Source organism: Belonocnema kinseyi, chromosome 8, assembly GCF_010883055.1.
Source record: "Belonocnema kinseyi isolate 2016_QV_RU_SX_M_011 chromosome 8, B_treatae_v1, whole genome shotgun sequence".
NCBI classification, from domain to species: Eukaryota; Metazoa; Arthropoda; class Insecta; order Hymenoptera; family Cynipidae; genus Belonocnema; species Belonocnema kinseyi.
Genome location: NC_046664.1, coordinates 73,904,173 through 73,920,137, shown reverse-complemented (window position 1 = coordinate 73,920,137; position 15,965 = coordinate 73,904,173). Strand labels below are relative to the sequence as shown.

Here is a 15,965-nt window from a genome sequence, read left to right as displayed (position 1 = left end):
CAATTGGTTCATCAGTTAAAGCCTATTGATCATCCGAACCGTCTACAGTTCGCAAATTGGGCTGAAGATCGTTTGATTGAAGATGATGAATTTTATCGAAAATTCATTTTTTCGGACGAAGCACATTTTCACCTCGGTGGTTATGTCAACAAGCAAAATTGTCGCATCTAGGGCACGGAAAATCCACATGTCGTCGTAGAAAAGCCAATGCATCCACAACGAGTCACTGTTTGGTGCGGATTTTGGTCTGGTGGCATCATCGGCCCATTTTTCTTCGAAAATGACGAAGGAGCCACCGTAACCGTCAATGGTGAGCGCTACCGGGCAATGTCAACTGACTGGTTTTTTACTGAAATTGACGGAATGGATATGAACAACATTTGGTTTCAACAAGACGGCGCTACGTGCCACACAGCGCATGCCACAATCGATATTCTGCGTCCAATCTTCGAAAATCGAATAATCAGCAAAAATGGTGATGTGAATTGGCCTCCCCGGAGCTGCGATTTGACACCATTGGACTATTTTCTGTGGGGAGCGGTGAAGGATAAATTTTATGCAAACAATCCAGAAACAATTCAAGACCTCAAGACCGAAATTCATGCCGCTATTGCTGAAATAAGGCCAGAGACAATCGAAAATGTACTCAAAAATTGGGTTGATCGAATGGGCTATTGCCAAGTCAGTCGTGGTGGACATTTGACCGAAATTATTTTTCATAAATAAATCTCATAAATATACCTTTTAAATAAATCTTTAACCATTGAAAAATATTGACCCGTTTTTGTTTTATAGCAAAATCAAATTCCAATTTTTAAATGGACCACCCTGTAGTTGCAGCCTAGAGCCCAAATTCATCCTGACGTTTTAAAAAGATCTCATCTGGTACCAGTAGTCCCAATAGTAGTAGTCCGGGCCTGGGTTAAAGAGCTGCCACTAGTTATGCTGGGGATATAAGAATAAAAACTTCTCAAAAGAAGTCTTATAGAGTTCTGCGCCAGGTGGAGAAGTCGAATTTGGAATTTTTAAAACGCTCTGGAATATTTCTCAAACCCAGTCGGAATCTCAAAAAAGTCTTCTTGAGGGTGACGTACTCGCTAAAGCGTTGTTAGTAGTCCGTGTTTCGGCGGGAGAATTTGAATGGCCTGAAACTGTACATTTCGCCCTCGTCGTGCATCTCTGGTTCTTTTAACATCCTCTATAGTCCCGGGTATCCAAAATGTCCCTCGAAGTACCTTGCATTCGGCGACGAAGCGCTGGTTACATAACAAAAGCAAACAAAACAAAGCGAATTCATTCCTTAAATGTTCAATTTCCTTATAATTACAGTCGCTAGTCGTGGAGTACCGTGCACTTCCCGAGGCGTCCTCATAAAAATCCTCGAAACATAATGAGAAAAACCGTAAAATCAAATAAATTAAAATCTTGCGAATTGGACTTGTTGGGCACTCATTTACACGAAGAGTGATGTACGATATTTTATTCGAAACCACAATGTTCTCAGAAGAACGGCCTGAAAAGTGAATTTTAAAAATAGCCATTTACCGAAATGGTGCGTGAACGTCTTAAGAAGTGAATGTTTTTTGAGAATGATAAGGATTATTGTACGAAGGTACTTTTGTTTTCTCCATTTGTCAAATTTCTCAAATGCCAACTCATATTTATCTTTTGATTTTTTGTTTAGTCAATCTTTTTATACCTATTGAACTTCTTCAATGATGTTGAGGGGTGATAGTTTGCTTATTTTTTGCATGATTTCAAGGGTGCGAAGATTTTTAATCATGAAAGTTTGCGCCGTGCTTGCAGATATCTAAAGGTTTCACACATTCTATTATTTTGAATGAAAACGTACGAATGATGTGGGAGGCATCGGTTTGGATTCTGATTGGTAATCTCGTATTGCGTAAAATTTGAAAAGTGGTTATGGGCTCATAACATGCCGATTTTGAACAAACAATTGAAAATTCCACTCGACATTCAAAACTTGACAATTCATTAACAAGATGTCCACCAGAGTGGTCCAAAAATGCATGGAAATTTATATTATAGCAGAGAGAGCGACCCCCCCCCCCCACATATTATATTTCCATTACGAAAAAAAGAAATTTAATATCTTTTTTTTATTTTGATTATTATCCACTGACAAATTTCATGTATCAGGCATATAGGTTTGACATCAATAACACACACACCTCGGTGCCGTGCCTTGAAAACTACCCTCAAAAGTAAAAATGTCAATATTTAATAAAACAGACTTTTTGAGCAATTTCTTCTTGGCTTTTCCGTACTAAAAATTATTTGTATTTGTCTAGTGGAATACCTATGAACATTTTAAAATAAGTTTTAAGTATTTAAACAAATATATAAATCGAATAGTAAAATTTTGAAACAAAAAGATGAATTTTCAAAAAGTAATATTATTTTTCAAACGAAGAGATTAATTATCAACCAAAAAGGATGAAAATTTGCAAGAAAATACTTTAATTTTTGACTTATATTATGAAAATGTATCTGAAATACTACAACCTTTAAACAAAAAGATGAATTTTCCGAGCGCAACATTTTTTTAAACAAAAAAGTAACTCAAGTGAGGTAATAATTTTGTAAAATAATGTCAATTTCAGGTTGAAGATGATATTTTTTTATTTTCCAACATTCTTTATTTTCATTCGATAAATTAAAAGTTTGCAAGTATTTTTCAAACTCAATGTCAATTGTCTGAATATTTATAATTTGCTTCGAAATTTCTATTTTTGGTTAAAACATAAAAAGCTACCATTTTTTGACACAATCAGCGAAAGTTAAGAGTAATTCCGAACATTTCGTTATAGATTTTATAGAAAACCTTACATGATTTAAAATTTTTTAATGTTAATTTCTTTGGTCCAAGATTCACTATTTTAGTTAAAAATTAATAATTTGCTTAGAAATTTAACTTATTTTGCTTAACTTTTATGTTTTTTGGTAAAAAAAGTAATAGTCTTGTGGAGTACTTCGCCTTTTTGGTAGGAAATTTCATTGTTTTGTAGGCAATTCCATTACAAAATTTTAATTTGGTTGCAATTCATGTATTTTGTTCATACATAGAAATTCATCCATTTTTTTGAAAATTCATCGGTCGAAAATTTAACTATTTTGCTAGAAATTCATCTTCTTTTCGTAAAAATTCAACTATTTAGTTGAAAATTAATTTCTTTTTTTAATGTAACTGTTTATTGAAAATTTCTTTAAAATTTTCAAATTTTGTTGAAAATTCTTGTATTTGGTTAAAATTCATATTTTTGTAGAAAATCAACCTTTTTGGTAAAAAATTTATCTCTCTGATTGAAACTAATTATTTTTGATTGATAATTGATATTTTTACATCCACGTTTAACTATTCCCTTTTTTGTTGAAAATTTATCTTTTGTATATAAATTAATATTTTGTTGTTGAATATCCATCTGTTGAAAATATAAATAGTAATCCAAGTAAAATTAATTCGCCTTGACTAAGTTTTCATCCAAGACATAGCCAAGATATATCCAAGACGTTCTTGTAAGTTTCGCCTCGGGTTGCGAATGAGACCTTATTTTTGGTCTTAAGTCGAAATTTTTCTTCTACAGGCTGAACTCAAGGACACCGACAACAAAAGGCTCTCGAGACCTCCAAGTCTCATCACTAATCCGCTTTAAATTTGGCAGAATGTTTATATTATTTATCTTCATGGTATTAATTTTGTATGCATTATTAATCTTGTTTAATTGCAATAATTATGTTCTTTGGATAACAAATCTAAATTGACAGATTTCGAATTTTAAATTAGTGAATCCTTTATTATAAAATTATAAGTTTTATCATCCGTACAATTTGAATCCCTAGAAGATGTCAACTGTTTGGCCCCCGCCTAAATAGCTGATCCTTGGAAATTGCAGGTCTTGCCGGTGGGGTCCATAGTTTATAGAGCTCGGAGTATAACGGACAAAAAATTAAAACTAGAAAATGTTAATAATTTTAACCCTCAAAAATATGAAAGCCCTGAATTTGGTCATATAACTGTCTTTAAAAAAAATTATGTTTTCTTCTCAAGACCTAAAATTCACGTCTTAAGACATGTGTACATCGACTGGGGCGAAGAAACTGAACTGAAGCCTGAAAACCAGTTTTCGACAAAAAGCAAATCAAAATGGAAGGAAGAAGTCGTTCCACGCTACATATACCTAAAATCATTTCCAACATTCCTTTACCACATGGGTTTAGTGCTCGGACGCCAAAAAGTTTTATATTTAGTGCTAAATATCCCAAAATTTTGTAGTCTCCTACATCAATAAGTTTCACTAAAAAATCGTTCACACCCGAATAAAAATGCTTTGACTAGAGCTCGACTTGAATTGCCCCCAATCAAGACATAATGAAGTCGAAAAGTTCGACTTGATCATGTCTCAGTTTTGAGACGGAGCCAGACTTCAATTTATGTCTTGGAGACAAGATTTTATATCTTGACGATAAGTTTTTATGTCACGAAGACATAAATTTATCTCTTCAGTCGCATTTTTATGACTCCAACACGTGCGGTTTATAACTTCGAGCGTATACCTGCCCTAACAAAAAGGGTAATTCTAACAGTCATAAAAGCTAATCTTTGTTAATGGTTTGTTTTTACGTATTTCTAACGGCTCAGGAGATCCTTCTAGAAAGTTACAATTTTTATTTTTGAGGGTTAAACTCTTTCAGATCCACCGATTCTGAATTTTTAAATTAAAAATAACTAATCTAATAATTAAAAATTTTTTGCAGTCATGAATTTTAATCTCATTTATGAGCCAAAAAAGTTTCGATAATCCCAGCTAAGACAAGGCTCGTCTTGAGACTTAGTTTTGATACGCAGCCAGACATCAATGTCAATCATAGAATTCGCTAACATTTTTCTCTCTATTCATCCAAATAGTTGAAATTTCGCGTAGGTGAAAATAATAAGTTTTCAGAACGCAGAGCGCTGTTTCAGGTGTTTAATTAAATCATTGATTATTGCAAAGGTCTTCCCGTGAGTGTTATCTGTTGCAGCATCTTTAAATTGGATTAAAACTACATAGAAGTATTGTTTTTCACAACAAAAAGGCACGAAAGATTAACCGTATATGATATCTTGGTTGAAGTGTTTGGCAGACATGTTTCTGCCATCATAAATGATCATATTCATTGCTCCCTGCTGCATGGCAAAAGAGTCGATCATAGATATCATAATTGAATCAGTAAAGGTGCCATTAATATTCTCAGCGAATTGAATTTAATTGGGACCGTCAGGCATTTTTGATTGGTTTTGTCCAGAAATGAAATTGAATTATTCGGAAAGTTCACCATTTTTTCATTTCTATGAGCGGTGATCTTTTATTTGCCATAGTGCTTTTATTACGTGTGTTTTTTAGGCAATTTAATATTTGTTACATTACAAGTGAAATGTCTGACCGCATATGAGCATTCATCACTAACAATTAGTTGCCTTCATTGTTCAGTGGTAAAAGCCAGCAAAGTTTAGACCATTACACTGACGAGATATGAATGCAAGAGTCCGTGCATTATGAAAGGCCCTGTAAATATCGTACGGGCTGTCACAGAATTGATAAAATAGCCATATCAATTCGAGAAATTGTAGAATTTAAGTCGCGTTTAGTTAAAAATGCCGATTTTAAGTAATTGAGAAATTTGATATTGATAGATGAATCTGTGAGGTGACTGGTTTTGCCTACCGGGTGGGGCCTGAGGAATTGACATCTTATTTCTTTACCAGAACCTTTACGAGCAAATAATTTCGAAAATTCAAGTCACAAAAATTAAAATTTATTATAAAAAGATCTCATGGAAATTTCTCTTTTTATATAGCCTGATGATCGAAAGAATCTCCGAATCGGGTAATACAATTTACTTTTAGTTTAACAATTATTCCAGCATTCTCACTATACACACATTCTAATAAAATTATTTTATAAAATTCAGTTTTTGATAACTGCTCTACGAATGATCCGCTTACAAACAATCATCCGATTAAAATATGGAATTACTCGATCTGATTCTATAGACTTATTTAATACCTGACCGATCACAAGCGAATAGCTACTCCACGAGAGATCTTTGGATTGCTTGTTATGATGAATAATACTGCCAAAAGCCGAAAACTATTGTTCTTGGATATATTTTTGCTTTGGTCAGGCTTCCCTCAGGTTGAGTTTTCCTTGATAAAATCACGCGGGTGTCCCCACTCAATCAACGACACATGAACAGTCAATTAAAACCAATCTATATAAGGACACACCGGAATACCACAAACTGTATAGACAATCTATTACGTTTATAATAAAGAACAGTTCTTTAACTTTATACACCTGTCGTTTTCTTTTCGTCTCGAACTTTGAAGTTGACATAAGCTCAAATTTTCCAGGAACGACAATTTATTTTTGAAGGCCCTGGTTCCTTATCGGCCCATTACATCTGTTACAGCGAGTTGAAGGTTTGACAAGTTTATTGTTGGCTACGGATTGAAGTTTTCAAAATCAAGAAAGCAGCACTTTCTAAATATTTAAATATTTAGTACTTTTGAAAGGGGTTGTTATTTCTAACAAAGGTAACTTAATTCCTTTTCTTTCTGCCTTTCATACAGGATTTCCACACTGTTATGGTTTATTTACGCAATTTGGAATTTTAATTGTGGAATTCAAACGGAAATTTTTATTTAGAATGTTGCTAGATCGCGAAAACGATCTTGAACATCAGTATGATCAAAGATATAATTATATTTATCTTGTATTGGCAGAGTCTGGAATTAAAGTCTCGCAATCACCAAGTATATGCTAATTTATTGGCATTCTCTAATTTCTTATCCCTCCATGGTAAAACTTTAAGTATCATGTGGTTTCTATCTTTTCAATAGTAGCAAAGTTATCATAGTTAGGTTTAAATTCAAAAAAATCGGTAGTGGACTCGTTTATATTTGGTGGCCTTAACCTGATTCTTGTGGCATAAGGTAGGTTGCGCCTAGTTTCAGACGTTAAATCGTAATTGTGAAATTTCGGGATGTAACTTCATCTTACTCAATTTTCAATCCATACTGAACAATTTTTGAAAATATAGTTGAATCTTTGTTAAAAATAAATTAGATGAATTGTTGGACAATTAGATCCTTTTTATACCAGAAAAGATGAATCTTTAACAAAAAAAGTTAATTTTCTACAATAAAATTAATTTTTAACAAAAAATATAAATTTTTAACCAAATAAATGACCTTTCAATTAAACACTTCAATTTTTAACTAAAAAATATCCGTTTTAGCAACCAACCTGTTGCATTTTATGGAAAAAAGATAAATTTTCAAACACGAAGATTAATTTGTTGTTAAAACAAATTAATTATATTATTGCAATAATTGAAAATTGTTTGAAAATTTACAGACATAACCAAATTTTTCTTTTAAAATAAGAAACATTTTGGTTGTAGAGAATGTCTTTCATGAAAAACAAGCCATTAATTATTAAAATGAAACAATTTATAAAAATTGATGAGAATCAAACGAAAGCACAGAAACAATTATTGCAAAAAACATTGTTGAAACTAATATTTTGTGTGAGTTTAAAAATTTTATTATTAAAAATGATGATTTTCATTTAATTTGACGTCATTATTGATATTATTTTGATTCTCAAAATCACCAAAGGAATTTTTTTCATCCAATTTTTTCCACAAAAACTGCTTTAAATAATTTAGGTTTTCAACATTTAGAAAGCTTTATACAAAATATTATTTACTGAATTAAAAAAATATGAGAATGCGTTCAAATAAAAGCATGTGTAAGAACTTGACAAATATAGATTTTATAACATAGGTTGATTTACTGATATTAATGTTGACTTGAGATATGTAACTGTGTAAATTTTAATTAGACTAGAGAAAAGGTTCTATTATATTGTGTTTTAATTTTAATTCTTATCTACGTGGAAGTTTTTTCCACGATAGCAGACACTGATACTGATTTTGGGTATTTATAAACATGATTAATCAGATTGTAATTAGTATATATAGCAGTGGAAATTTGATAAATTTCTGAGACACCATTTATTAAATCTTTCTTTAAAAATGAAGGCCCTTGTCAACACTTTACCACTTACAATCGCGTTTTTTCTCCAGTTTGGTGGTAAGATCACTCAATATAATATAAAACTACTTATAAATATGAAAAATTACATATTGACAACATTACAATTTGTTCTCTATTAAGCTAAAATTTAAAATATATAATTATTGAACCCTTTTAAATTAACATCTGGTAGACACAGAAACGCTCTGACTTCTGTTTTTTAAAGTTTTGTCATTTTTTATTCCTAAACTTTTTTCTTTCATGCTTCTGATATCTTCGACAAAAGATATTATTTTATTCCTCAGGATTTCATGAAATAAATGTTCAAATTTTAGCACTTTCAATTGAATTTCTTACATTAACTTTCCATTCAATTTCTTACTGCTTTTCTCAAATTTTGTTCAATACTGAATATTTTTCGACTTTCAAAATTTAAAAACCTTTTTTTGGCTTGCGATTATTCAGGTTGAAATTCTATATATTGACTCAAGCATTTGGAAATAAGTATTAGTAGGCAACATGCGTCTACAAAAAAAAGTTTCGTATCCTATTTCATAATTTCTTGACGTTTTTATTATTTATATTTTTATTCTGCTTAGAACATTTAGTGATAAAAGTAGATTGATAAAAAAACAAAAAAATTGTATTTCCTATTTCTCTTCTCCACACTTTACTTTTCGTTTCTCCTCTCTTCGCGAGTTCATTTTCCCTCACTACCCCCTCTTTGATTCGGCTTACTCTCCCTAACTTTCTCTATTTTCTCTACTTTCTCTCCCCACATTTCCTCTCATTTCCACTACTTTCTCACTACTTATTTCCCGTCACTCCCCCCTTTGTTTCCCTCTCATTTTCAATACCACTATTGCGTAAGTTATTTTTTGTTGAGTAACTAGTTACAGGTACGTTACTTGTAACTGTAACGTCAAATTTTCTACCACTTCTAAAACAAACGTACAAATCTTCAACAAAAGAGTTATATTTCCAACAAGGAAGTTAATTCTGGACATAGTAGTTAGTTTTTCTACCAGAATACTTGAATTTTCTACAAAAAAAAAAAATTCACAAATCTACAAAATTAAAAATTTAAAAGTAACTTGAATTAAGGTTCCGTTCCAAGTTACAGAAAAAATCGCAACTAAGTTACGTTACTTTGTTATATTATAAGTTTGGTAAGGAACTATACTGGGAGGAATACAAATCCAAAAAATCCAGAATTATTATATTTTTAAATGCTTAAGTTTAAAATTGTTGAGTCTTCAATTCTAAAATGATTTTCTAATCTTTTTTAACGGACAGAACATCACCGATCCTTCAAAATACGCCAAAATCGATGTTTAATTGAGTTGCAATAAATTTGAGCCACACATATTCATTATGAGAATCTAGAAGAAGTTCATAATTTCGAGACTGTTTTTTCTCATCTAGAGCAACTTCAAGTGTTTTCTTCAAACTATCGATCACCTATCAAGATGATTTTGTTGGGCGTTCTTTGGGTAAAAAAGGTGTTGATAAGCAGGTAATTTATAATAATAACTACCTAACTTTTAATGTCCTCTCATTTACCAGTGAGTATTAGTGTCTTGAAATAAAAATTGTACTTGGCGAAGTATATTTTCCAAACCTTAGGTTAGTGAAAACTGACATGTCATTCAAGCCTCCAGTCCATGCATGAGAACGGCCGAATCTCAGAATGGCCGGAATGAGGCGCTGACCAATCAGAAACGTTCCACGGAAATAGTGTCATTCTTGCGCCAAACTAAGCCAAACTCAGCCGAAGTGTTCAAAATTTGTAAGTTCGCGCTAAAAGGCGTTCCGCTCATTTCCAAAGTTGTCAAATAAATGAACCAGAATGAGCGTAACCCGAAATGACCGGAACACCAACCGCAGAGCAGCTTCGACAAGGAGACACTTTTTCATCTTGCCGAAGGTGCTCTGTGGTTGGTGTTCCGGTAATTCTGGTTCATCTGTTTGACAACTTTGGAAATAAATGGAACTTATTTTGGCGCCAACTTAAAATTTCAAACACTTCGGCTGAGTTCGGCTTAGTAGGGCGTGAGAATGACACTGTTTCCACAAAACGTTTCTGATTGGTGAACGCCTCACTCCGACCGTTGCGAGATCAGGTCGTTTAGGTGCATGGACTGGAGGCCTGAAACTACCAAAGCCATGATGTAAAAGTAAAGTCGTGACTATCTGCATCCAAAATTGATGCCTGTGCGTTTGAAGACGTTTTCTCTAGATTTTCTGCATTCAACGAATTGCAGTTAGCTGGTAGTTGAAGTAAAATACCTAATTGTATATGTAGATGGTCGTGACTTTTTCTATAAATCCCGGCTTCAGATTAAATATTGACGGCCATGACTAACCTAACATTCGGAAGTTGCATTAAGATGTTATAATTTCATTCAAAGTGACTAGTACGCACTGTTGAATTAAAAAAATCTGAAAATTAGGTGAATATTATTCCAATTAGTTTGCTTTTTAACAATTATTTAGTGTAAGCGAATAATTGCTTTGACAGGTGTTCAGATGGCTGACAGCGCGGTTTAGCACTCCACAACTCTCAACATAAGCTAAAATTCAGTCTCAGAATGATACATTCCCATAGATGCCTAGATCTGCAACTACGTTTATAGGAATAAATGTGAGATTGAAAATTCGATGAAATTCTCATTGTGAGACCAATTCTGTGCGAAGCGTCTTGTGGTCCTGAAATGCGGGATTGCTACTTCATTACTTTTCGTAAACTTGGCTAGTCGTCTCGAATTTTCGGAAGAATTAGTCCATCCCTTTGTCCAACTCCCACATTTTTCCCGGAAGACTAGACATAGTACATTTTAAAATAATCTGTGTTTTCTTCTTACAGCATTGAATGCTTCGGGAATTGGCGTAAGAGATCCAGACGAGTTAACGCCAACACTAGTGCATAACCCACCAGGCGGACCAGATACTTGGGGCCCACCGCATAGAGAAGTCCGTTTTAATGACTATCTCATTAAGTTGTGGCTCAATCGTCGCGATAGAAGAACGGTTTTAAGAGCTGACTATAATGATAATTATGCTCCAGATCCACTCCATGTTACCGTAAACACTTTTTTCATCAAACTGATTGATGTAGGAGGACACAAAATTGTGGGATATTACACACCAGATAAAAAACTTTTCGGCGTCCGAGCACCAAATCCCAATGGTTAATAAATGTCAGAAATAATTTTTGGTAACTGTGACATGGAACGAATAAACTAAGAGCGAAAAATAGATTTTTCGCTTTTTATTAATGCTGAATAATATAGAATACACCTATCGAATATGATGTCCATATCACTACATCTGTTCGTCTTCCTTTTAGCTTGATGTGCTTTTTCTCGTAAACTAATTTTTGGGCCAAAGTCTGATTTCTTCGTCCCACGTCACGTATGTAGGAACTAATGGATGAATTGACATGACGGATGCAACAACTCGACAAGCACTCGAAACCGCGTAGAAGTATTGTCCAGACGGGAAAATCTATCGATAAAGAAAAAATTGCCAAAACGTGACACAAAATATATATTCGTATTCAGCTTGAAGCGGTCGACAAATTTTTCTTATGAAACTTTTTCTTCGGATAATTATTACTAAAGATAAACAATACAAATTTATAAAATTTTCTGATCAAAAATCGATGTTTTGTAAAAAACAACTCGCGATTATTCAGCCGTTTGTTGATAGAAATGTTTGAAATTTGTATGGCGTATTCTTAATATATGAGCGATGACTTGAAATAACGCACTTTGGTTAAAAAGCTAATATATTTTTTATTATTTTTCAGCATATTGATTCCGAACGAAAACCACGTTTTGCCAACTGTGACCAGTGGGGCAAAGAGCATCAAAATATCCAGCGAAATCGTGTGTTAACTTGAACTCGCTGCAATTTCCACAATTTTCGACCGACATTCTTCAAATGTCCAGAAAAACTTTTTCAAAGTCTATTGAACAACTTTTTCCCGATAAGTTACTTCAACTAGCATTTTTTCGATGACCTCCCAACTGGTCGAAGTTGGCGAAACGTGGTTTTCGTTCGGAATCAATTTGCTATTAAATAAAAATATATATATTAGCTTTTTAAACAAAATGCGTTATATAAAGTTATTGCTTATATATTGCGTATAAACCATACAAATTTCTAGTATTTTTATCAGCAAACGGCCGAATAATCGCGAGTTGTATCTTACAAAACATCGATTTTTGATCGGAAAGTTTTGTGAGTTTTTATTGTTTATTTTGAGTAATAATTACCCAATGAAAAAGTTTACAGAAAAAAATAAGTCGGCCGCGTCAAGCTGAATACGAATGTATATTTCGTTTCACGTTTTGGTCACTTTTTTGTCATCGATAGATTTTCCTGGCTGGACAATACTTCTACGCGATTTTGAGCGCTTCTCTAGTTCTTGCATCCTTCATCTCAATTTTAAAAACTGCCTTCTAATTTTCTATACGCCTGATACAATTAAGGTTTGGCGCGTTATTAAAAAAACAGGGTTGCTCAAAAGTACCAGTTTAGAAATGAACAAACTTTCTGAACTTTTACCTAACAAAATTCTTATTTTTCCTTAAGGCTATAAATTTATCTTTCAGGTTCAATTTCAAAAAAGAAAAAACAGAAGTTAGCGTTCAACCAAATAGGCAAATCATCAAAAAAGGCCGTGAACTTTTTAACTGAAAGAAGTAAAAATTTTAAACCAATATGCAATGTTTATATTTAAAAAAATAATTTTTTACCTTGAAGAGCAAATTTTCAACACAAAATTTAATAGTTATACTGGCATTTAAAACAAATTTTCTACCAAAATTTAATTATAACCCAAAGAAATAAATTTTTTACTATACTGATGAATCTTTAATTTGAAAAAAAATTTAAAATAATTAGTTGAATTTTTCAACAAAAAGAATTTTCGGCAAAGTAGTTAAATGTTCAATTGATAAAATAGCAAGCAAAAGATTAAATTTCTGTAAAAAACATAAAGTTACTGAAAAGGGATTAGTTAAATTTCCAATTGAAGAATTAATTCTCAACAAGCAACATTATTTTCAAACAAAAAGATAAATTTTTAAACAAAATTAATAGTTTTCTACCAAAAAAGATTATTTTAAGAAAATAAACGAATTTTTATACAAATTTTCAATAGATTGTTACATTTTTAATCAAAGAATTTACTTTTAAACCCAGTGATTGAATTTTTTTAGGAAATGAAATAAAAGAATAAATTTCTATAAAAAAAGTTAAATTTTTTACAAAGAAAAGACATAATTTCAACCGATGAATTTCAACCGGAATTTATACATTTCTATAAAAAAGATAAATTTTCAACAAAAAAGACAATAGCTTAATTTTCAGTTGAAAAACTAGTATTTAATTAAAAGAAATTATTTTCAATCACAGAGATAAATTTTCAACCGAAAAAGATTAATTTTAACAAAATACATTAATTTTCAACTAAATTTTGAAAGTTTCAAATCAATTTCAGCCTGGAATCAATATACGTCAGAATTATCAGGATCTGCCACTGGTAATTCGATTTTGTTAAAATCTAGTGAAATTATAATGGTGTATGAAAAAAATTTCGTGACAAAAGAATTTAAAAAAAAAATTTTAATTGCAGAAGTTGCGTCATGTTGAATTTCGGGGTCAGGTTTTTTGCATTATTAATATTTCATGGAACCACACTTGGATTTTGATCAAAATTGGACACATTAGAGTTCAAATGATATATCTGAAGAATATAATACAATCAAAAAAGCTTTTTTTTAGTTTAGTCCGAAAACAGTCCTAAGCACATTTTGATTCTATATTTCGTGAACTTCTCTCCTCTTGACTTTTCTGAAATATGGGTAAAATGATTTCTTGTAAGAGAGCCTTTTTAAAAAAAATAATAATTTAGACTCTATTGAGTCCCAAACTATTGGGTTCAAATTTTTATTTTTAAGTTTGTTTGTATTGTATTCTTAAAATAAATCATTTTACTTCTAATGTGTTCGATTTATATCAAAATCTAATTGTTGTTCAGAAAAATATTAATAATAAAAAAAATGTAACCAAAAAATTCAGCATGACATAACTTCCGCAATTTTTAAAATTATCAAAAATACTTTGAGTCAGAAATTTCTTTTATATAACATTATAATTTTACCAATTTTTTAAAAAATCAAACCAACAGAGGCAGATCCTGACATTTCTGGCGTATAGTGAACAGTTTTTCAACTAAAAAGGTGAAGTAGTTATTAAGAAATGACATAACTATAGATTATTTAAACAAATGCAAAATATGTTAAGCAAAATGTATTATTCTTAAGGTTCATTATGTATATCATTTACACCGAAAAATGGTACCTTTCTACGATTTACTCAACAATATAAAATTTTTAAACAAATAATTATTATTTAAGCAGTTGAAACTAAATTTAAACAATACTTGGAAGCTTGTTAGCTTTCATAGAAAAATAATGAATACCAAAAATTAAGAAAATAACATCTTGGACAAGAAATGTACATAATTTTACAAAATTATTACCTGAGTTACTTTCTCGAAAGTAGGTTTCTTCAGTTTTGTCAGTTTAGTTGAAAATAAATTATATATTTTTTTTTCGTTCAAAAATTAACTATTCAGATAAAACTTTATCTTTTCGGTTTTAGATTAAAGATCTTGTAGAAAAATGATCTATTTTGTTGTAAAATCCTAATTTCTTGTTATATATTTAATACTTTTGTTTGAAAAAGATCTCTTCGATTGAAAATTCATCTTTCTAGTTAATCATTTCGGCATTGCAGTTATATATTAGTAATTTTAGTTTAAAATTCATCAGTTTTTTTAAGAATTTACATTTTTTTTGTTCAAAATTCTACTATTATGTTAAAAATTGGCTTTTCTCAGTTGAAAATTCCTCTCTTCGATCGAAAATTAATGTATATTGTTGAAAAATTGTCTCTTTTTAGTAGATCATTATTCTTTTTATTTAAAAAAAAATCTTTTCGTTTGAAAATGCATATTTGTGATTGATAATTTCAGCAATATAGTTAAATATTCACCATTTTAGTACAAAATTTCTCTCTTTGGTTTAAAATTCTCCTTTTTTGGTGAAAAATAAATTTTTTTACCTGGAAATTCAAATTTTTCCTTTTCGTTTATAAAAATAGCTTTTATTCCAAAATTTAACTATTTTATTGAAATTTATTTATTTCTTGAATAATTGTGATTACCTATTTTGTTTTTTTAGTTTAGATTTTAACATTTGCCGGTTGTTCAAAACTAGCCTTGAAAGTACAAATGTCAATTGTTCATGAATTGTTTTTATTGTCTTTTCTTTTACTAAAGATTATTTCTATTTTTCTAATAGAACATTTATGAACATTATCTAATCCATTTTCAATCATTTAAATAAATTTCATTTGCTTAAATAATCTTTTTCGAAAAATCGTTTTTTTTTTATAAAAATGATTACTGTTGGTCTAGTAGAATATTTACTAGCATTGGTTATTTAATTATCAATTATTCCAACAAAAAGAATATGTTGGGATAATTTTCTTTCGAATTTTAATTAAAATTGGCCAAAAAATATTTAATTAATCAAATGAATCTCATTTGATTGAAAAATGTTTTATCGAAAAAACTAGTCGAACAGGTGGTTTATTATCCGCGACTCAAATTTATTTTCAAATACTTCGTTATTGTTTAAGCAATTAACGATTGTGTAATTTCCATAACATTTAATTGGTTTAAAGGATTTGTTTTACAAAATTTATAAATTTCTCTTTTTCGCTGTTAATATCATTGCGACTGTTGAAAACTACATTTTTCAAATATTTCTGACTCGGTCTTAGC

General features: G+C 30.9%; 1 protein-coding gene across 1 annotated transcript; it reads left to right on the top strand.

Annotated features, from left to right (window-relative positions):
* Nucleotides 1-207: 207 nt before the first annotated feature.
* On the top strand, nucleotides 208-3,674 carry LOC117178542. The gene is made up of 2 exons (XM_033369970.1): nucleotides 208-681; nucleotides 3,606-3,674. Exons 1-2 carry the CDS (start codon nucleotides 208-210, stop codon nucleotides 3,672-3,674), a joined length of 543 nt encoding a protein of 180 aa, XP_033225861.1.
* The last annotated feature ends 12,291 nt before the right edge of the window (nucleotides 3,675-15,965 follow it).

Coding starts and splice junctions, on each gene's coding strand:
- LOC117178542 (XM_033369970.1), top strand. CDS start 208: ATGCATCCACAACGAGTCACTGTTTGGTGCGGATTTTGGTCTGGTGGC. Junction 682..3,605: donor ATCGAATGGGCTATTGCCAA/GTCAGTCGTGGT, acceptor TTTCTTCTACAG/GCTGAACTCAAGGACACCGA.